We start from the raw sequence: 24142 nt of genomic DNA, 5'->3' as shown, positions 1-24142 counted from the left end.
TCACCAGGCCGACGATATATATATATTTATATATATATATTATGTATATATGGCTCTTTCCGTCTTTGCAGACGGTCAATTTAGCTTAAGATGGTCTCAAGGTTTTCTTCATGCAGCTTCCTTCATGGCTAATTCTTCCTATGTTTGAAGCGCAGATTCTGTCGCAGTGCTTGCAGGTCAGTGTCGTAGATCAAAGCTCTGTATTTCCTCTGTTTTCGTTTCGTCGTTGGCGCTTATCAGCCTGTTTGCTTCTAAAGCTGCTCTCTATCATTATAGTTCTTTCCTTTATCATTTTCCTCCATGTTTTCCTGTCCTCAGCTATTTCTTCCCAGAAGCTAACATCTACTCCAAGCTTAGATAAGCTGCTTTTTTAGCTGCAAAAGGAACACGTTGAGTAAAGCTCAAAAGCTATGTATTAAGAACGTAAGCTTAACCAAACGTCGACCTGGTCACCGAGCTAACGAATTGGTTATGTTGATCTACTTTAAAGAACGCATGACACAAAACCTGAAATTGAACAAAGTTAAATAATGTTGGGCCTTAATAGTAAATGTCAACCTTAATTCTTTTTTAAAAGTTGAAAGTTTCTATCGTGAATAGCGTCAAAGCGACCAAAAGGGGGACCCATAGAAAGTGGAGACCCTGGATCTATGTAATAAGTCATATGAGTTCAAAATAGTTTCCGCAAGTTTACTTATATTAACATTTCAGGTTACATAGGCAGGGGTTGACCACAAAATGACGTGGCTGGTGGCGTCAAATAGGTTTTCGACAGATTAGCTTGTTTACAAAAGAAGCTATCCACTTAACCCGTGACTGCAAATTGCCCCTTCCCTCGACATTATGGTGGGTTGAAATGTGATTACAGTTGTCTCCTTTTTTTCTTTAGGGTTTTTTAAATGATGCAAGAGTGAGTAAAAGATAAGGTAAGCAAAGTGATAAGTACATGCATAATCTCAGATAAAGGTTTGGAGGCATACCTTAAGGTCTTCAAACATAATTTTCTCAGCCTTAATTTTACTCTCAGTGACGTCATCGCAAATTTTCTTGTATTTGCCGACCTTGCGAAGTGGAGGGAAGAAAGTGAGGGCTGTGAGAGTCTGTAGGTCAAACATCCTGTTTACTGCATTGTCGTAGCGCTCCATCGTGTCGACGACATCAAGGTTGAGTTTCTCAGGAACGATGTCACCATTGACCTGATGAATTTGGAATAATATAGAGATAGTGAGTATAATATATAGTGGACTACGAGAAAGTATTCAAAGCAGTTGACAGCTCCCATCGTGACAAGTAATGGAAAATTATCGGAAATTATGTGACACCCAGGAAAAACTGCAAGGATACAAGCTGCAAAGCCGTCCACGAAGGTCAGTTTACCAACAGCTTCTAGATACACTATGAGAATGAAACAAGGATCTATACTGTCCCCTTTCTCATTTCTGTTTATCGTCTTTTGGTGTACGAAAACTACCACTATAAGGCACAAAAAAACAGAAATCTAATGGACAATTATGGACACAGCTTGAAGACCTGGACTTTGTAGATGATCTTCCTTAACTTCCAATAGCCACCAAAAGATAACGGACAAAACGAGAGATCTTGTAAATGTCTCATAGATGAAAGTCTTAATGTACATCCAGACAAGACCGACATACAAACGATCAACACCACACTATCAACGATAAGAGTATTAGAGACGAAACACCAGTACAGGGAGTAGCGTTGCAGACAAGTCTTTTTCTTCAAATTGGGGATCTTTTTACTCCCCCCCCCCCCTTTTTACACAATTTAGACCATTTAGGAGGTTGGTTTTGACGTTGGCTGTCAGAACCAGCCAGGTCTGAGAGGGATTCAATATACTTCATAAAAATTCTCCTCACTCAGAAATCAAATTCAAGTTTTCTACGTGTAACGGAGAAGCGCCTAAACACTACTAAAAACCCCTGTCAAATTATAGTATTGAACATTCTGGTAGCCTTGATTTTGTAATAGTAATAAAATCCCGGAAGACATTAAGTAGAACAGACATCAGATCAAAATTTCTATTCAAAATCTTCAAACAAATTACATATGCTAGGTAAAAGTGTATTATCTGACTGTCCCGCTCAATATCAGTCGTAAGACGCACTCGGCAATTATCAGCAACGAGGCTCGAAAGGCAAAAAAGTGACTTTCCATGGTATTTTTGTTTTTTGGATATTATATCGAAAGGTTTATGTCTTCTGCTTCAGTTAAGATATAAATAAACAACTATAATCGACTGTAAACATTTTATTATGATTTATTTTGGAGGTGTGTGGTGTTTGTTGTGAGCTTGGATGACGAGATAAAGGAATTTGGACCTTGCTAGTGTGTAGCTGTGAGATTATTTTTAGAACAATTACCTCATGGCCACCTTTGCTTCAACCAAAGATTCTCCTCAAGTAGAAAATCTTTGCTCTAACGTTCTTCATTCGCAAATATTTTTAGATTTTGACCCCTTTTCGAGCATGAATGGTCGGAAATGTAAACCACTCTGATTGGAGGAACGGAGTAAAAACGGTAACTTCTTGCTCACTTCAAGCTTGTTTACGTAAACAGCTGACTGTGTGGTTGTGCCCTGATAGCTGGTATCGTCTGTTGATCTTTTTGATTTACACTTGGATTGACTTAAAAAATTCGTTTCTATTGTGTTTTAGAGCTTTTAGAAGATTAATTAACCTTCCTCTAGATCTCTCAAAGTGGACCAAGAGGCCACAGAGGCGGTCTATGTGTGTTTGTGTGTGTGTGTTGGTGTGTTTGTGTGTATGTGTGTGTGTGCGTGTGTGTGTGTGTGTGTGTGTGTGTGTGTGTGTGTGTGTGTGTGTGTTCTCGTGTGTTTATGGTACTATTGAAATGTATAATCAGGTAGCGTATATACGGCACGATGATCTGTCGTGGCTCGCGGCCTTCCGAGCGCGTGGTTTCGGTGAAATGAGGTTAATTCAGATCTCTGTTTCTTTGTTCTTTTGCTACAAAACACCAAATGCTGAAAACTTTAAAAAGAGTTCAGATTTACTTCGTTGTAATAGTGTAAGTTGTTTGTATATCCGGGTATTTGGAGCTGGAGAATCGCCGTGGAAAGGGAAGCCCATCGCGGTCGGAATTTGAGGTCCCACGGTTCTAAATTGACACCCATGCATTCGAATGCTTTGCAGAAAGATTGATGATTTTAAAAAATATATAGCATTTGTATAGCGCAAATCCCCGCTCAACAGCAAGCTCCATGCGCTTCACAGTCTATACTATTACACCAGCAGACCTGAGAGCATTCTGAAACAACCTTAACTTCTAGGGAAGCATACAGTGCAAGCAGACATTTATAGGCGCAAAAACACAAACATACTGACAAGATCTTTCGCTGTCTATGGCCGGGTACCCATTCCCACGTGGGTGAAGTGAGGAAAATGTGTGTAAAGTGCCTTTCCCAAGGACACAACGTCGGGCCGGCGGCTCGAACCCCCCGACCTCGCAACCTCACGATTACGAGTCCGGTAGCCTAACCACTAGACCACAGAGATCTGAATTAAACCCATTTCACCGAAACCACGCGCTCGGAAGGCCGATTAAATATCGTCTTTTTATTGGCGGAGAACTATACAGCTTTGAGCGTGGTTCCCTGGGGTTATTATTTTTAGCCTTTTGCCTTTATACAGAACTAACTGGGCCCCATTTCCATGAAAGGAATGATCGATGCATTAACATCAACTGAAAGTCATTGGCCTACTATATTTTTACACTCTACTGGAATTGAGCAAATATTCTTGAGAGATGCAAAAAAATAGAATGCCTAGATCTAGATCTAGATCTATACTCTCAAAACAAAATGCGCCTAGCAAAAAAATCACATCCGCACCGGACTTTGAAAAATTACAAAGACAGAAGCGTCGGCCACAAAAGCGGTCGGCGAAATAAAGAAATTTAGCTTTTTAAAGCAAAACTGTCTCAAAACTGAAAAAATGAAGGGCGCCATGATCTGGAGAATATCTTAAAGAATCTTTTGGCGAAAACCGCATGTAGATCGATCCTGCCATTTAAAAAGCATTTTGAATAGCAAAATTGGGCCACCACAAATAGATAATAGAAACCTTGAAAAAAAGAGTCAAAGTTTTCAAAGATCATTTTTAACACGAAATGTGTAAAAAATACCGGCTTTTAAAAAAGTACCAATTAAAAGAACAGTTCTTTTTCTATTGGAATATAGTCATCGACTTGGAATTATTTTGCATGCATCCTTCCGCGAAACTACCGGGAGCACTTAGCATACTACAGTATTGATCCGTCTCGCTCGTCGCGAAATAACGACAGATCATCGTGTTTGAGGCAATAAAATACTAATTTGTAATGATCTCACAGTCTTGAAAAATATTAGGCTTCATTTCTATTTTATAGTGATTGTACTCTTTTAATGTAGAGGTGTTTGATGCACTTGGTACTCTTTTACTATCTGTCAAACATGGGGTTGCAGCCAGTTAACGACTTCAGCAATATTATGTTAAATTGAAACAGCTGCCATTCTCTTAAACATTGACAGAGAGGTAGAAGTATAGTACCCAAATTTCAGGAGACATAGGCCTTTCATATGAAATAGATGAATTTGACATACGGCTACTTTGAAAATTTAGTATCTGGTACCTAGTATAATGCAAATATTTTACTGCATTTGACGTGAAGTCCATTCTCGTTAAAATTTTGTTTGGTCCATAAGTTTTTCTCTGTGAATGAATAGTTTTCTACTTTTTAATATTACCTTGTAGTGGCATAGTAAAGACAAAGATAGTACATAACAAGATGGGCCACTTCTCTCTTTGAGCCAATTAAAAAAGTGTCCTCAAAATTTGGTGGCCCCCTCTTCACAAAAGCGCACTCTTTGCGAACAGAGTTACCCTACTTGAGTTTTACCAAATCAAAGTGAAACTAGCATGTTTTGGGATAAATTTCGGAAGAACGCTTTTTTTAATGGTTACGCTGACAAAAAACCTCTTCCGAAGGAAAGGGGGATGGTTTTCTTCGTTTAATTTGACTTTAGAATGAAAGGCGAGAGGTCATTAAAATATAAAAAAACCTAAAACTCCGCACTGAACGTACCCGAACTGCTCATGAACAGCAGTCGATCTGCGCACGCAAGGAGGTGCTATTCCTATTCTTCTTCTGGAAAAACAAAAGAGAGCTTCAAAACAGACTGCAGCGCCATCTGAAGCAAAGAGCATACTTCCTGCAGACACTTTTTTGGCTGAGTGGCCCATCTTGTTATTTACTATCTTTGGTAAAGATAACTCCTAAATTTCAAGTCTCTATCTCAATTTTAAGACCCCCATTGCTATGGAAACATGTTGCTCAACTTCGGAGGCCATTTTCTCCTTTTCGTATTTCCTCACCTCGCGCAATTAAAAGTTCTGTATTTTTGTTAAATATTGTCATATTTACTTCATTCTTGTATTAAATTGTAGGGAAAAGGAGAATCAGATAGTTTCTGAAATAAAGTGAACTCAGTTTTGAAATTTCCTTCATATGAGTGATATTGACCGGCAGGGACACATATATTCGAATACTATATGCATATATCGCATTTATTTCTCATGTCCAAAACATAGGATAGAAAGCCAAAAGGAAAAGACTAAGTACCAAATTCTGCTCTGATCAGATTAGAAGTCCAGCGCTGGTACTAACACAATGTCCTGCTGCACCTTATAACCAGTGCACATTGCCGAAAGTTTCGTCAAATCTCATTTTGATATAGGTTGGTTAACTTGAGATCGGCCATCTTTCCAAACACCTGATCCAAACCGAGCATGGATCTGACAAATGAGCATCCGTTTGTCTTGCTTTCAGGGCGCATGTATGGTTTAAACGAATCTGTCAGTTACTTACCAGCACGTACAAAATGATCTTCAGAGATCTCGACAAAATCTGAGGCATGGGTATATCCTGGTTAGTAACTCTAGCAGTATCCATCTCCTCCAGAACGCGGTCAAGCTCTTTACTAACGATGCTCTCAAACTTGTCCACACCATCCCCGTAGATTCCCATTACCTTGTGGAACAAAGTTCTTTTCTGTCTAGTTTGGGAATTATAAGGTGTGAAGAAAAGCTCCTTCCCGTTATACCACGCAAATTCGGACACCACTGTAGGCTCACGGTCAGATGTGAGCAGTTTGTACTCGTCCGAGCCGAAGAGTCTCCGAACAATATCCGACGAGTTAAGTATGCATATAGGTTGACCAAATACAGAGTAGAAACTCATGTCTCCATATTTTTCCGCCCACCCCCAGGCTGCCTCGTACAAAGAGCTTGTAAGATCTCCATAAAACCCTTCCATCCTCGAGGCCCGGGCGGAGGGTTGCCTTTCCTGAACACAAACTGTTTGGACAACACGTAAAGAACACACAGCACAGCAGCAGCAACTGCAAGGGTCCACGTAGTACATAAACAGCAGACGTCCATTTTGACAACAAAATGACGTAGCTCTACAGCCTAGTATCTTTGTACCTGCTGTTCACCTTCGCTTCACTTGTAGAGAAGCTATCAAGCTATGAGCTAACAACCTGATGGTCTGAAGAAACAGGTCTTTATCCTGTATATTCCACGTACCAGTGAGCCGGGATGCTCTGAAAGTATTCAAATCTAGGCCTATGCATGGTGGCTCAAGAAACGGGGAATATGGAATAATTATTCCAGGGGCGTATATTGTTCATAACAGGAAGAGGGTAGGTTCTCTCTCGTGAACACTTTCTAAATTGTATACATTACGACAAAAAGGGATGTAAAAATGTATGATAACCCATTTCTCTTTGAATTCGAACTTTTTAACAATATTTCATTTACCATTGAGGTAATCTACAAAGCGTGACCTCTCCGTTCGAATTACTTGATTTACTTGGAGGCTTTCAAGGAAACGAGTACGGAAACAAACTGAATTTTAGGCGCCAATAATGTTTGTAGGTCAATGTGTATCTCAGTATATCATTTGATGAGTTAACAGTACCTGAATCCTATACTCCCAGATCAGTTAAAACGTGTTCTGTTACGTGGTGTGGAATTAAAGATTGATGTGAAACTGAAACGCCATTTTTTTTAAAAATCAATGTCCTTTGCTTTCTTGAAACTCTCATTCCAATTACCAAATTAAATTAATTCCGACTGATGATTTTAAAGCCTGGTCCTATTTATAGAAATCTTTTATTAAAAGAGCGAAAGGAAATCAAGTTGTAGTTTAACCTCTTCCTCCCCCCCACTCCTCCTCCTCCCCCCTCCTCCTCCTCCTCCTCCTCCTCCTCCTCTTCCTCCTCCTCCTCCAACTCCTTTTCCTCTTCCTCCTATCTTTTTCTTCTCCCTCTTCTTCTTCTTCTTCCTCTTCTTCTTCTTCTTCTTCTTCTTCTTCTTCTTCTTCTTCTTCTTCTTCTTCTTCTTCTTCTTCTTCTTCTTCTTCTTCTTCTTCTTCTTCTTCTTCTTCTTCTTCTTCTTCTTCTTCTTCTTCTTCTTCTTCTTCTTCTTCTTCTTCTTCTTCTTCTTCTTCTTCTTCTTCTTCTTCTTCTTCTTCTTCTTCTTCTTCTTCTTCTTCTTCTTCTTCTTCTTCTTCTTCTTCGCTAGTCTTACACTCAAGTCAAGTGCTCATCATTTCGCATCAACCGGAATAATAATAATAATAATAATAATAATAATAATAATAATAATAATAATAATAATAATAATAATAATAATAATAATAACAAATTACACTTTTATTTGTCCCAGAAGGGCACTTTGTTTTACAATGGCAAACATACATACATAAATACATAATTATAAATACGTACATACATAAATACATACATGCATAAATACATACATAAATACACACTATTACACAAATACAGAACAGTTTACAAACAATGCCACTGTCGGTCGCCACTGTGCAGCGCCCTGTGTCATAAAAAGAGCAGACAGCTAGATGCAAACCAACGAAACTAAAAACTCGGGTAAGATGTCCGCCGCCCCTGAAATACAAGTAATACAGTAAGATTTCTGACGAGTTTCACGCTTCGTTGAGCTCGACAGCTCTTTTTTTAAAAATTAGGCAACGATGGATAATATAGATCTACGTCAGCGAAAGAAAAATGGAGAAGCCAGTGTGATATCGCTTTGTAGAACACAAGGTGTACGGAATCGTATTCTTCGCAATGGAATCTGACAGGTTGCAACTTTTTTTTAGTGACAGAGTTAGGGTTAGGACTAGGATTTGGGCTAGGGTTAAGGTAGGAGTTGAGTTAGGTTGGGGTTTGGGCAGTGCCGGATTAATACCCAGCTGGCCCCAAGGCACACTTCACCGAGTGGCCTGAAAAAGTTAGATATGGTGTAAAATCCTCCCCCTCCCCTCCCAACCCCTTTTACACACACACACACACACACACACACACACACACACACACACACACACACATATCACACAATTGTGCGGTCTGTCTGTGCGTGTGTCTGTCTGTCAGCCAGTCCAACGTATGACAGTATGGAACATGGACAACATACCAGTAAGAGAATGTAACTAAGGTCTCACAACAAAAACATTATGCATTATTATTTCTTACCTAGAAGGCCACTTGACGTGCTTTTGCAACAGCGATTTCATCAACGACTTTGTTTATGTCAACCGTCAACGTTGTGCAGTAAATCGCTTTCAATTGAAAGACATGCTAGCATCCATAGCCTCTGCTGAGACATGGTTGAATGCTTAACGTCTTTAATGCGTTTCAATTGCGAAAATGAATATTCTCCAGTGCAGTTAGCTGACTTTAGAGACAGGTACATCCGCACTGTCTAAATTCCATTAGAAAGTTAGGAGAGAGGTCATGTGGATAGACATTAACAAGTGCTGATATTGAAGCATTGTTGTCTTCAGCTGACATTGAATCACACTCTGTTAAAACACCAAACCGCTGTACTACTGTTGAATAGGTGTCAATTCGCCTGCATAGGGCACTTTTCAGTTGGACCATGATAACCAAGAATGTATTCACTTTGAATTTCTCCTGACCCGACATTTCATCCATCATACTTGCGGCGTCTCCGTCATCTACTGTCCTCCTGTGTACACGTGCTCTCCGACTGTCTGATTTATTTATGCTGCTTCCACATCGGTCACATGCCTTGTCACGGTAATAGACAAACTTTCCTCGACACTCACCTATATATTATGTGTCTAAACTTTTTAACAATCCAATGGCTGGGCTTAGTTCAATAGTTGAACTTTGTAGCAGTTTACTGCAGCAATTGAAACGATGTAAAATGTCATTCCAAAGTTCACACATGAAAGCAACTTCAATAGTGTTCATATAACTTGCAAGTGCGCCAGCTTCGTGCTTCGTGAGACCATTCTGGTCAATATCCTCTGCAATCTCTTGTAGAGCACTTTAGAATTGTTTGTAGCCCCTGAAAACTGTTTCTGTCTCATCAGCCCGGGCAGACCACCGGGTGTCAGATGGGTGTTTTGGGACAAGACATTCAGGATTTTCCTCAACGCGTCGTAATAAAATGTTCCAGCGATGTGTTGACGCAAGAAAAAATTAATACAAGCGCTGCAGGAACTGAAAGAAAGACACAGCTTCCACACAACAATCTACAGCTGATTGACCAACTAAATTTAGAGAGTGGCCTGTGCACGGAATAGAATTGTCCTTGGACCCAACGATTTCTTTACTGGTTCGAAAAGCCAGCCCTCTCTCACAAAGGAAAATGCTTGTCTTAATACAATGCAACAAAATGTTTTTCAATATTTTCGTTATTCCAGTAAGTTTTGGTGCAACCGCTCGTCAACTTCCCCACCAGCAACACTACGTTGACATAAAGTCAAGACTGAGTTTATATGTTTGGGACTTGTCTCGTGTGTTTTTAAATAGTTGGTTATATTCTTCCAATCTGTAAACTCCTGACCAGAAAGATGTACGCGGTCTGGCGAAAACAAAAAGCAAGGGAAACAGAAAACACAGGCTTTGGCTGGAGAATATACTAGCCAGTCACTATCAACTTTTCCATTTGACAAAACACGTTTGAATGCACTGTTATTTAAATACCGATTCACGCCAGAAAAGTCTCGTTTTGTCTCTGGATAGTCACTGGCCAAATTCCAAAACTGGTTTGCTCCGCGAGTTATGCACATTTCAAGCACATCGTCCGCTATGTCACCTAGAAGCCCTACATCATTTGCTATTGTTCCTGAAATATTATCAGTTTCGACTGTTTTAGCATCAGCTAGCTCAGCTTCAGCAGTAGGCTCTTTTTGGTTGCTGTCGATCTGAGACGAAGAAGCTTCACCACCAGCTACCCCAGCAGCTCCAATAGTACTAGCAGTAGTCTTTTCTTGGTTGCTATCGATTTGAGATGAAGAAGCTAAGCTTCTACTTTTCTTTTTAACATGAAAAATTGAAGTCAGTTTTGTTAACTTTTTTAGTTCTTCTCCTTCTATATTCTTCTTCTCCAACTCCTTCGCTCGTTCCCATCCACTCTTTCGTTTTGACATTTCAAGATACTAATCCTAGTAGACACTGAGGATAAGCATGCACAAGAAAAGTACATTATGAAGAAACGTGGTAGGGCCTATGTTGTGGTAGTGGTGGTGGTGATGCTGATGCTGCTTTTGTTGTTGTTGTTTGTTATTGTTGTTGTTTGTTGTTGTTGTTGTTGTTATGTTTTGTTTTTTGCTGCTGCTGCAATGGTTTGCATTATATTATGCCGATTCTGGTCTCTATCAGCATCCTCAATATTGTATATTATAAGTAAAGTACTAGTTCGTGTACTACTACTGACTGAGATCAGAATGCAGTCATACTGCATAGCCACTGTCAAAAGATATCCAGTTGCAGCCAAAGCTGCAGTTTAAAAGACCTTCTCCCACACATACACACGAACTTTCCTGTCTCCCCCCCCCCCCCCTCCCCTGCTCCCAATCCCACCAACTCTCACTTTCCCGTTGGGTTTCTTCATTTTCCAATTAGTATGAAAAATAATTTTTTCGCGTAATTTAACATCTAGTTTTACCGACATATGATAGCATTATTATTGAAAATAACTATTTGGCCCTCTGTTGCTTAGGCTAACAATATGTAAGTCATAAATCATAACTCACAAGGCATTTATAAAGCGCCCACTCCAGAAGATCTGCTCTGAGGTGCTACAATTTGGATCAATTGAATCTTTTCTGGAACAGAAATGTCTTGTCTCAACATTTCCTATTGCTGCTGGCAGTACGTTCCATAAAGATGGGGCTGAAACACTGAAAGCCCGATTTCCGATTTTTGTTCTGGCATTTCTAGTTGACAGTCTTAGGTGTTTACCCTGTCTTGTGTTTCTGAAAGATGCTTTCATGTTTATGAGTTCTGTGATCTAGGATGGTCCAATTTCGTGGATTGCTTCAAAAGCTAACAGTAGGATCTTTAGGTCAACCTCACAAGTAACTGTTGAGTCCCGAGTTCCGGGGAGGGGGAGTTGTGGAGGGGATAGGGTTTAGGCCTAAAAGGGTTAAGGTTAAGTTTCACCCATGGTAACAGCCGATAAGTATTTATGGCTTCTGGTTAATAATTTATATTATATATTTTTTTTACCAGCTATGGGCCTTGTGGGCTTGTCGATTTTATTTTGTGTTTGTTTTGTTTTGTTTAGATGTTTTTTGTTGTTTTGTCGGAATTTTTTTTTATTATTAATTTTTTTTTCTTTTTTTTTTCTTTTTTTTTTTTGAAAATGTACAGGTTTGTTGGGGTTTTTTTAGGTTGTTTTTTGGTTTGGGGGGGGGTTGCTTTTGTCTTTGGGTTTTTGGGGGGAGGGGGTGTCAGTTGTTTTTTAGGTCGCTGGGTGGGGGTGTTTAGTTGGGGTTTTCTTTTTAGTTCGTTGTTGGGTTTTTTAGGTTTGGGGGGGGGGTACTTTCTCTGATTTGTTCTGCTATGGCTTTGATTGTACCGTTGCCATACCTACAATTCAAACTGTGCTCTATCAGTTCTTCTACGAGTCTATCGTTAACGTCGCGCACCTCACCGTGTCTCCAATTTCCATCCTTGAAACACTGCGACTCGGTGAAATCCGGCAATCGCCATATTGTTGTTTTTTGTGTGTGTTGTTTTGTTTGTTTGGGTTTTTTTGTTGTTGTTTTGTTTGTTGTTTTTTTTTAAATAATGCATTAATTAGTGGTGACATCTCAATACATGCCCTTAAAGTCTTGCTTTTGATTACCCCCCTCCCCCCCCCCCCCAATCTGTCTTGAATAATAATAACTGCCAAGAAGAGGTGGACTGTCGTCTGGTGTCAAAGAGGAAAAATTAGCGAGAAAATTGCTGGCAGTTTTGTGGGGTCTGTAACATTTCGCCTCAAACGACGCAACAGGGAACTATCTAGCACTATCTGCCAGAAGTCTGAAAAATTGTTTTGCCGAAAATCGTGTTCGAATGCACGTTACTTACAAAGAAGATAGAAGATCGAATATGTTGTGAACGCCCCTGAAATATGTAAACGCGCCAACAGTGTTAATGAGAACTCGGGAGAACTACATAATTTATGAAGTATACTACTATACAGTACTGTTCTTCATCGGCAACATTTCCATCCAGGCTATGGGCGACTCAAGAAATAATTATTAGCATTAGGTTGTTCCAGCACTACCAACAGCTGTGAAAATTTTCACAGTTCATTCGGCCAGCGCTACCGCTCTCCCTCAAACTCAACGACCACAAGCAACTAACAAAGTTGAAACTGACCGCAATAAATTGCAAACAAACAGCCCCTATCAGGCCAGCGGAATTTACGGAGAGATAAAGAGGGACCGGAACAATCAAGAGATATAATACAAGGCAAATCAATATCGAGAAATACGTCAAGTACAAGAGTTTCAAGTTCAGTAAGCTTTGTTAAAACAATTTTGAGTTTCTACAACGATTTTATGTTGGAGACATCAATGTAGACGCTGTGACGCTTTTTTTTAAAAACAGCTTTGGGTTTTTACAACGATTTTTTAAATCTTAGACATCTTATCTTTATCTTCACTGTCACGTCATCACATATAGACCCATCCTGTTTAAAGTCCGGTCACCACCTCCCCGTTAGTGAGCAGGGGTAAAATAAACTTGCAACGTACTATTAATCTTGTATTCGAATTCAATTTGCGGCGAAACGATCATTCTTATTTTTCATGGGGAAACACTGTGACGTCATTGCAGCGAAACGTTGAACTCCCAATAGCCAAATAATGCGATTCTCGAAAAGTATTGTTCTACAATCGTGTATATTGGTTATGGCTGTATGCAGAACATACGCTGAAGCAATATTTACCAGCTACAGACTTTTAAGACATTAACGACAAAATTATATTAATGTTAAAGGCCTACTTGGTGAATATTTCACATAATTTGATACCGTTGAGGCCCGCCACGAGAATTTTCCCTCATGTAAAGAGTGGTTGGGAAGGGGAGAGGGGGTAGGGTTCAATTTGGCACAGATCATAATGGACATGGGAATGTGTATTGAGCGTTAGGCATAGGATAATAATTAAGATACAAGTCTGTGGCAGTATGTCTGTACAGACCTAGAACCCATGGCGTTATCACGTAACTTAAGTTATTTTGTTGGGGGTTTTTTTTATAGGTTTTTAAAAATTAGTAGATCTATAATTTTTTAATGAAGCCGAACTGGTTGGACCACAATTTGGTGTGACTTACATTGAAATTGTGGCGTGTTTTTTGTTGTTGTTGTTGTTTGTTGTTGTTCCTGGGGAGGGGGTCTTTTTTCGTTTTTTTTGTTGTTGTTTTTTTTTTGGGGGGGGGGAATGGGGTGTGGGCGGGTGTGGTGGCTTTTTTTCAAGGTGGTGGGAGATCGCTATCTAGGGTTCATTTAGGCTGTTTGGGGTTATTTATTGGGGTGAGGGGGGGAGGTCCTAATATAATAATATATGTAGTCACTTAGCTCACATGCACTGTTGATATCACGGGGTGTCATATAGTAGTAGTTGGAAAGTAGATCAAACTTGTGCCAATTTCGTGACGGACCACAGACTTGCAGAAAGCTTAGTAATAGTGTAGCTGGTAAGGCTGAGCGAAAAAAAAAACCCACGAAAACAAACGATTTCTGCCTATGAAAGTTCAGAAAAAAGACCCTGATGTTGTCACAACCAGTTCTTCTGCAGACAGAAAAACAACTTTTTAGTCTCTTCATGTAAGCATGAAAAGAACGTTGTTGTGGGCTTCTCCGAACTATGCATTATCTCTGCCGGAGACTGATAGTAGAATATTTTTTTAAATCAAATATTACTAAGCTCTAATAAGTGACTGAAAAGTCTTGTTGCAAGTGTTGCTAACCCTTCGAGTGCAAATTACAAGTTGGCCCAAAATAATGTTCTTCATTGCACTCGCAGTTCTAATAAGACTTTTGTTCCACCTGTTGTTATGTAGATCTTATTGAAATTGGGCTGCATAAAATAATTCAGCTTTCAATTCAAATAATCAAGTGTAACACATTTCTGCCACCTCTTTTTGACCTTCAAAAGTCCTTGGGAGAAAAGTGACCTAGGATTGGCCCCTAACCAGTCTTCAACAGCTTCAATGGCTTCCTCGTTGTCATGGAAACGGCGTCCTTCGGTTGATTTTTTAAAGATTAGGAAACAGGCAAAAGTTTGATGGGGCTAGGTCTTCTGAATAAGTTGGGTGTGGCTGGATTTTAAAGGCGCTCTGTTCTGTAGTCTAGGGTGTTTGTTGTGGCCTGTGCACAGGGGCGTTGTCAAGCAGTAGGAGGCCGGACCCCATTACAGAGTTTTCCACGCATTAATTTTCTCACCAATTCGGGTTGTAGTTTTATCAGCAAACCCGAGAAGTAGTCTCCTGTGACAGTTTTTCCATTTTCCAGGAAATCAGTATGATGGATGATACCTTCACAATCCCTGAAACACAACATGACTCCACTTGACGGTGTTACTTAACTTTCTTTAGTGAGGGAGAAAAAGGGATTTCCCATTGCATAGAGGACAACTTTTGTCGTGGATCAAAATGATCCATTCTTTTTTAATCCCTAGTCACCACGTTTTTAAAAGGAATGTGTATCATTGGACTCATTTTGAAGGGGAGGTTTGCAGGGCTCAACCATCTGCTTCTTTTGCTCACTTGTCAAAGTTTTAAGGCAGGGTACCCACAGCGCAGACATATTATTCATGTTAAGATGGTCACGGAGAATCATTTCAATTGATCTTACACTGATTTACTTTTCACTTGAAAGCTGTTTAACAGTTATACATTGGTCTTGTAGAACCAGTTTCTTCTACATTCTCTTCAGTTTCTACAAAGGATGGGCGCCCTTCAAGATCTTCATCCAACAGACGTGAATTATTAAGATTTGAATTTTCTTACTCAGTATGTTACAGTATTCGATCGAGGACATTTTTTTACCTTAAACTTGGACCATTTTCTGAAAAAATGTCAGTAGGGAATTTTCTTTGCAAGTATAGAAACTTGATAACTGAGCGATGTTACATAGGCTCCACGTCACAGCTTCAGCAAAGAAAAAACAAACGTTTTGTGTTTGGTTTCATTGAAAACGCTGACTATAATAATATATATAGCGCTTTTATTATTGTGGAAGTTTCCTGAAAATTATAATTCTGTGTGTGTTCCGAAGAAATTGTCTAATGCATGGCAAAATTTCATTACTTTACCTTGATTCTTTCATGCCCAGACCAAAGACTTATTGAATCCCCCTAGCACAAGTACGTTATTATCGATTCTGTACGACCGGAGCACTGACGTTTTGAAAACGCATAATTTGGGTCTAGGAGATCTCACGATTTTGCACCCGTAAAACGCTGAAAAGCCGATTTGATACCCAAATTGAACTTCAGTAATTCATACTTGTTGTGTTTTTTTGTTTTTTTTGTTCACTTATTACACATGTGCATATACGTCAGGCAGAGTAAAATCTCTTGATACAAAACAAAATGCTGTGCAACCTTGGTTCTAAAGGAAAAGAAGTTCTTCTTTCCCTGATAAATACCACGTGGAAAACGAGTGGAATTCCAAAGACATGGAGGATCGCCCAGATTATACCGCTCCTGAAAAATGGTAAACCACCTGAAGAAGCGAAAAGCCAACGACCTATCTCATTAACATCATGTATGGGAAAGCTTGCGGAAAGAATGATAAACAACCGCCTCTACTGGTACTTTGAAAACACTAACAGCTTAAACCCACACCAAGCAGGCTTAATTAATAAAAGGCAGCAACACGGAATATCAGCTTTTTAAACTAAGTCAAAACATCCAGGATGGATTTCAGTAGACTAAATACACTGTCGCCATCTTTGTAGATCTCCAACAGGCGTACGACAGAGTGTGGAGAAAAGGCCTACTCATGAAATTGATGGACCTCGGGATACATAGCAAACTTTACAAATATATCAAGTTCTTCCTGTCGGATCGAAACATTGAAACCAAGGTAAGCAATGCCCACTCGTCAAGAGAAGTACTCGAGGAAGGCCTACCTCAAGGTTCCTGTCTGAGTTGCACTTTGTTCCTGATCTTCGTTAATGATGTAACGAACGGGCTGAAATCAGAAAAGACTCTTTATGCCGATGATCTTGCTCTCTGGCAGACACATCCCATCACGATAGTAGGAGCAGGGAAATTAAATGAAGACCTCAAGAGGCTCCACAATTACTGTGAGAAATGGAAGCATGAAAAAAACACTACACGAAAGCAGTATACACCATCTTTTACAAAGAGCCATAAAGCAGCCCAAAAAAATCTCAAAGTAAAGAGAGGAAATGAAAGTCTCCCCAAACAAGAACATCCAACTTACCTAGGAGTCAAACTTGACCATAGTCTAACCATGAAAAGCCAAGTGGAGAACATAAGGAGCAAGGCAAAAAAAAAAGACTCTAACTTTTAAAGAAACTCGCAAGCAGTTCATGGGGATGAGATAAACAAACTCTGAGAGCTCTATACCTTGGTAATGTCCGTTCTTCCCAGGAATACAGTAATAGCCTACTCACTATGTGCAGTACAACTACTTACAACAACCTTGACAAGGTCCAAAACAATGCCCTTCGTTTTATAAATGGTTGCATGAGATCCACACATACCGCCGCGTGCGAAATCTTTTCAAATGTTGAACCCCTGGGAATCCGCAGAGATAAAGCAGTTTTGGAGCTACATGAAAGAACTAAAAGATTGTGCCCCGACCACCCAAACAGGAAATTAGTAGAAACATGGAAACCAAAGAAACGAATTCAACAAAGGTCAATCATGCATCACATCGTAGAACCGATTGAGAGACACCATCTACCACAAAACAGGAAAGAAACCATAAAGAGTCAACCAAAACATCCCTCCCCACCTTTCTTTAAAAAAGCCAATCATTACAACATCTCTCAGAGACAAAAGCACAAAATCTTCAGACCCATTGACGATTCAAAGACACAACCAAAGCCGGATATGGAATACTAATACAGTAGCCTACCCAGATGGAAGTTCCAATGAGATCTCTGCAGCCTGTGTAGAGAAATGTAGCAACTGCGATGCAGAAATGATGGCACTTGAAATAGCACTGTATCATCTCCGCACAGTTTTTGACACTCATCCTGGAAAAGCACAGAGTATTGTGATTTTCAGTGACTCACTATCAGTCTTACAAGCCATAGAAAATGACCATCATCTAAACAAAGATCTAACTCATATACTGTTCGTTTGGCTCTCATCATCTGATAACATTCTGCGGCATCAACCTTGTAATGCAGTGGGTCCCGGACACTCAGACATACCTGGAAACGACAGATCAGACACACTTGCCAAACGGGGATCTAGACAGGAACAACCCAACATTCCAACCTCATACAACACAGCAAAACAAATCATTAAAAGCAACAACAAAGATTGGATGAACCGATGGGCCCTGGGAAAGACAGGCAGAGCAGTTTTTCCAACATATGACCACAACAATTTAAAAAGGAATGACAATATCAACCACATACAGAGAAAGAAACAGACCACGATCTTCCGCCTACGAACAGAACATATACAGCTCAACTTCCACCTGAACAGAGTAAACCCGGAACTTCCCCCAATATGTCCCCTTGTATGACTATGCATATGAGACAGTGGATCATCACCTGTTCCACTGCACAGCCCTAAATGACATCAGAGCTACCCTTCTCTCTCCGAGACTTAACATTGACAACACACTCTATGGAACATTACAGCAACTGCAGCAAACCTGCACTTATCACTACATGGCATTGGACAGAAGGGCGAGAGCCCACTGCTGTTGCTGGATCGATAACAACAACAACAAGAACATAGGCTAGTGCGAGCATCTGGTTTAACATACTTGTGTAGGCTATTCAACTGACGCACTGCGCGTTCAGGAACTGATTCTACTTTACTTTTCTGATCCAGCAGCCATCTGGGAGCCCTTCGACCTGTCGATATGACCAAGAATTTACAGGTTTTTTTATCAGCTGTGCTTTGTCGCTGTATGTATAGTTCCGAATCTGTGGAGGCAGGCAGGTAGGTGCTACGCAGGTCGCTAAGTGCATGCAAAGAAGTCTATAGTGTACCGTCACACCGTTTCATCCTGGCAGTCACACACCAGGCAGGCAGGCAGGCAGGTGGGGCATCCTTGCAGAGTTTATTTAGGTAAGAATTCAGTGGGATGTGTTGTGTTCGCTGGCGAAAGATGACATTATAATATGTGTAGGGACTTGTTCTCTTCTACTAAGGGAATGAATTTAGTGCATCTTTTGAGTAGGGAGCAGTCATGTGTGTGCGAATACAGCTCTCCCAGTTTTGCCCAATGCCCATCCATTCAGCCACTGTTCCCTGGTGTTGCATTTGATGATGTTCTAGACTATGTGATACTGGGTTTTGGAGTTGTGTTTGTTAATGCTCCCTTTGTTGGCAAAGGTGTCTGCTAGTGGTGGGCGCTAATTGATACCAATTCTCAGTAGGGCTACTTGTAAAGAACGACCCTCTTATTTAAGTACTTAGATATTTTCGTCGCTTAGTCGATAAGCCTACTAATCGTCGATACTCAAGTTATGGAAAGTTTGACTTGTTTTTCTCAAAAAGCTTTGAAAATGCTGCTTACGGAAAAACTATTGTCCGTGATAAAAACAAAACAAGCTACCAGTTTCCATTGTGGAAGTTATGGGATTCCTAGAGTTTATGAAAACAGTTGATCACCCTAATTTTAGAAGGTAACTTTCGGGGGTCCAGCTAAAACTGAAAAAAAGAGAAAAATGAAGCCCTGCGGCACCCCCCCCCCCCCCCGAAAAAGACAAACAAACAAAAGAAAACAACAAATACAGACAAACAAACAAAAAGAACAAAAAAGGCAAAACCAGAAAAAGGTTTGATTAAAAAAACAACGCAATAAACACAGCTTAGGCTAATGCATGCAGGGCTACTACTGCATTCTGTGGCCTTATATTGTCCAAAGTGATTGACATTGTAATAACAGTAAGAAACTTTTGTTGCGTATTCTTGTTTAATCTTAGTAAGCACTGAGCATTTAGGCCTACTAATATTGGGCTCTCTTAGTCGATAAAGTACTCGATTTTGGCCAGTTTTGCCTAGCGCCCACCCCCAGTGTCTACTCTGTCATTTCCTGAGATGTTGCTGAGGCCAGATATCCAACGTAAAGTCAGGTCGACTGCATAGTTCTGCGTGAAGGTGTTAATTTGTTAGAGCCACAGATAGGCAAACTGGGCTTTCGAAGTTCATGTTTTCCCAAGCCTTGAGTACTGATTTTCTGTCTGTGAAGATTACAGTTTCCTTCATTTTGTCTGAATATATTTAAAATGAAAATGTTGGTCATGTGGAGGATTGCTGCTTCAAGGGCGATGACCTCTGCCTCATCATTTATATAAGAAGTACCACTGGCATGAAAAAATTATTCACACATCTTGTCAGAATGTTCTATTCTTACCCCAAAGCCTGCATTGATAGACCATCTGATAGTTCCCTTGATGGCTGACCCATCAGTAATTTATTTATGGATTAAATTACTAGGGTAGGAGTCAATTGCTTTGACAGCTGTGGTCTTCAGTTCTACTGGGTCACATTACTTTTTCACTGTCTCTTTTATGATGAAAGTTTTGATGTTGGTATTCTTGATGTTAATGTTTGGGGGGGTTTCAGCATTTCTCTGTTACATGGAACGTGGTGTTTTTCTACTAGTTGGTGCGGTGTTTGTTTTTGTCGAGATATCAACTGATAACAACAAATAACAACTGATCACAACAAAATAACTACAAATATCAACACAAACATCATAATTTAGTTGCTTTGACTTGTTTTTTGTTGTTGTTTTTTTTAGGTAGTCTTCGGTATTTATCTTTGTTGAGATAACAACAAATAACAATTGATAACAAATTATAGCTACAAATAACAAATGATAACAACGAAGTAACAATAAATATCAACACAAACGTCCCAATTTATTTGTTTTTACTTGGTGTTTAAGGTAGTCTGCTTATCACGGTATTTACCTGGTATTTATGTTTGTTGAGATAACAACTGATAACAACAAAATAACGACAAATATCGACACTAAATTACATCCTAATTTAGTTGCTTTTGCTTGGTTTTTAAGGTAGTCTTATGTCGTATTTATCTTTGTCGAGAACAACAAATAGCGACTATAACAATACTGATAACCGCGGGTACTTGTTTATACCGGAGCCTCCCGAAAACAACCGAAACCTCCCAAAACCATCCGAAACCACACAAAATCCATCCGAAACCACGCAAAAAAAACCCCGAAACCTCCCGACATCCCCTCAAAATGTATATGATATGATGTCATTTGACCGGGGTGGGGCGACCATCCCCGACCCGGCGGGTCCCAGGTGGCGGATAGGGAACGGCCACTGTTATAGATGTTAGCTGTGAATATGTTGAATAAGCAGCCCCGGACCAACTGGCGATGCTCTTACCAGGACGGGGTGGGGTGGTAGGTGGCACTACCACGTCATTAAATGCCCTAGGAGTCCTCTGACGGGAGCATCATGCGGGAAAGGACCGCATTAAGTCCTGGCTACGGGTGGGATCCGGTAACAATTCCTCCCTGTGCTCCCAGGGTAGATCCTTGGACCTGGAGCTGGAGTGCTGAAATCGGAAGTATTGGGCCGCAAGGCGCACTCTAGAGAACCACAATACCACGTAATACTGCAATATACGACACTTGAAGAAGGTAACGTTAGATATGGTGCTCGCCCTGTGAGGACCCACCAGGCAGGTGCAGTGCCGGGCCCCAAGCCTCGAAGGGGTCCACCCCAGCGACTGGAGGGCCTTCCATCGTCTTGGAGTTCCAGGAGACGAGGAACAATCACCAACACATCCTTCAGCACTGCAAGACACACAGGGCCCTGAGACAGGAAACGTGGCCAACCCCACTGACGCTACAAGAGAAGCTATACGGGCCGCCAGATGAACTGAGCAGGACGGTCCAATTTATGACAGATACCGGACTTCAAGTGTGATGCGATCGAGAAGAAGAAGAAGATGTCATTTGCTATGCTACCATCGCTCTGTGGATAGAATATTCTGTCGCCGGCTGCTTCTTGGTTCTTTTTATTATAAGAGAAAATGATGGTTTGCGAAATCTTTGTTCAACTTCATTTTTTATTTTGTTTTAACTGAAGAGCGACAGCCCAGGCTGCAAAGAGCTTGTACCTCTTAGAATTTTAATTACTGTTATAGTATATTGTATTCAAGTACACATTTTTCGGTATTTAATTTCTGTTATCCTGTGCATATGTTGTGAAGTATTCTAAGGAGAAGTGACCATGAAGTGACCCCTAAAATGTTTTCGAGTGAAATTATTAAAACTTGTGTTATCATTTATTATACAACACTATTTCCTGGGTATTTCCTGGACATATGTCCTGAAACGTATGTAAGCGTTTCTATACCCTAAAGTGGTGAAGGGATTTTTAGAGCAGAGGGTAGAGAATTAAAAAGAAAATAATTGCCACTTTTTTCTCAAAAGGCATGTTTTACACAGCGTTGTTTCAGTTTTAGTAAGAAACATTCATTCTATTTTTATTGTGTTAATGTTATCAAGAAAGTTGCCATGTTCGAGTTTAAAATATGTTTTACGGTTTCTAATTGGAAAGAGAACTACTTTGGCCTTATTCTGACCTTTATCGGCCGTTTTCTTAAAATGCTATTTTCACACACGTTATCCCATTTTCTTGCTGTATCTTATTCAATTTTAGTGTAACTTTCACAGAATATTAACGAGTAACGACACCTTGTTCTAGAAATTGTCTTCAGGAATTTTTGATTGCCCATATAGCTTTTGATAAATGGCGTCAGAAAGGAATTTTTCCCTTTTTTCAGTTATGCAATAAGCCGATCCTTTTAAGTACCGTAGAATGAAAACTAAAGCATATACCAAAAATTCCCCAAGACAATTTTTAGATATGTACTTTTCCTATGTAGGCCTACATGCCAAATAAAAAGTGCTTGAAATAGAAACAAGTCAAACCAAGCGAAATATTTTTTCTTATAATGATATTGTATTGTTTTTTAGTTTAAATGATTTATTCGGGATCAAAAAGTATCCAAGCGGGTGGTTGACGGGAGCTCTGGTGTGATTTTCTCCTTCTTTCCTATCTGTCGTCGTTATCTCCCCTCTTTCTTTTTTTTGGGTGTTTGTTGCTGTCTTGTAACACCTCTAATCTTCGGCACTTATTTGACCGCATCGTGTTGCAAGTGCAGTAAAACACTTACTAAAACAAAAGGAGTATACAAATACGACAATATTGTATTACAGATCAACATTTTTTCCACAGAGCGATAGATAGCATAGCAAAATAACATCATATTATCATAGAAATTTTGAGGAGGTTTCGGGAGGTTTTGGGTGGTTTCGAGTGGTTTTGGCGTGGTTTCGGGTGGTTTTGGGAGGTTTTGGTTGTTTTCGGGAGGTTCCGGTATAAAGAAGTGCCCTACTGATAACAACTGATAGCAACAAATAACAACTGATAACAAAACAATGACAAATATAAAAACAAACGTCCTAATTTATTTGCTTTTACTTTTAAAGGAGTTTGCTTACATTGGTATTTAACTTTGTCGAGATAACAACAAATAACAACTGATAACAACTGATAACAACAAATAACAACTGGTAACAACAAAATTAAATAACGACAAATATCAACACAAACGTCCTAATTTTGTTTCGTTTTTTCCGATAAATTGTTACTTTCGATTTTACTTTCGATTTGAATGTAAACAAAAAAGAAGGGACGCAACTCCGCCTGTCATAGCCACAGAAAAAAGTATAGAATTCTGTGGTAAAGAAAAAGAATAGAGTCTAGATTACTTGTCTAGACTTCCTTCCAGTATGCTGCCCGGAGTTGTGCACCTAATCTGAAGTAGGTGCCTGGTTGACCACCTGGATGTTGATTTTTGAGGCTCGAATTAAAAAGTATTTTTGTGTCATTAGTTTGTATTTGTTGTTATCAGTTGTTGTTTGTTGTTTTTGTTGTTATCTCGACAAAAATTACCTGTTTTGGTGGCTGTGTCGAGTGAGTATTGATCTTTCATGGACTCGTTTATTTGGTCGCCTCTTTTCAATGATCGTTCTGTTTGGATGGTTTTTATCTCGTCTCTTGTAGCGCTCGCTCATGTCTTCAACTGCTGACTCTCTTCGCAGGTCCAAGGCCAAGGGTTCCAGGTTCGTATGAATTTTGCAAGCTGCAGTTGGAGTGGATCCCCAAGGCTCCTGGCTGAGATAACTCTACAGCTTGTTCTAAATTTTGTCAAGAGACCTCTGATAGTTATGCTGCAGATAAGGGCGATTGTTAAGATTCCCGCGTTTAATTCCGATGTGCGTTTTTCATACCCTCAGGCATATTTCACTTTGGTCTCTAACCTTAACCACCCTAACCCTAATCCTGGCTCTAGCCCTAACCCTAACCCTAACCCTAACCTAGGGTTAGGGACCAAAGCGAATGCCTGAGGGTATGAAAAACGCACCGGAATTAAACGCAGGAATCTTAACAGTCGCCCAGATAAGGAGGGTTAGGTTAGGGGCTGTTCAAATATAGTCTTACACCTTTTTGGGGACTTTTTGACCCCCACCCCTTCTTACACTTTTCTTACATTTGCCTCCTCCTCC

The 24142-nt window shown here is 40.0% G+C and overlaps 2 protein-coding genes across 4 annotated transcripts in view; one reads left to right on the top strand and one right to left on the bottom strand.

Moving 5' to 3' along the window:
- Positions 1 to 6301, bottom strand: part of LOC101864320 (steroid 17-alpha-hydroxylase/17,20 lyase) — a gene marked incomplete at its 3' end in the record, with an annotated part of 16731 nt that extends 10430 nt beyond the window's left edge. Inside the window, 2 exon segments of the mRNA XM_005105565.2 lie at positions 981 to 1196; positions 5890 to 6301. Coding sequence (XP_005105622.2) covers positions 981 to 1196; positions 5890 to 6261 — 588 coding nt within the window.
- Positions 6302 to 23306: 17005 nt separating this feature from the next.
- LOC101864543 (steroid 17-alpha-hydroxylase/17,20 lyase) overlaps positions 23307 to 24142 on the top strand; it is a 15530-nt gene continuing 14694 nt past the window's right edge. Inside the window, exon 1 of one of the 3 annotated variants that reach the window (XM_005105567.2) lies at positions 23307 to 23396. The gene's annotated coding sequence lies outside the window, so the exon portion shown is untranslated. Of the gene's footprint in view, positions 23450 to 24142 lie in introns of all 3 variants that reach the window. The other 2 variants (XM_035971664.1, XM_005105566.3) reach the window with 2 other exon arrangements.

This window comes from Aplysia californica, unplaced genomic scaffold, assembly GCF_000002075.1.
Source record: "Aplysia californica isolate F4 #8 unplaced genomic scaffold, AplCal3.0 scaffold00478, whole genome shotgun sequence".
Lineage (NCBI taxonomy): Eukaryota > Metazoa > Mollusca > Gastropoda > Aplysiida > Aplysiidae > Aplysia > Aplysia californica.
This window is presented reverse-complemented; position numbering and strand designations above follow the sequence as displayed.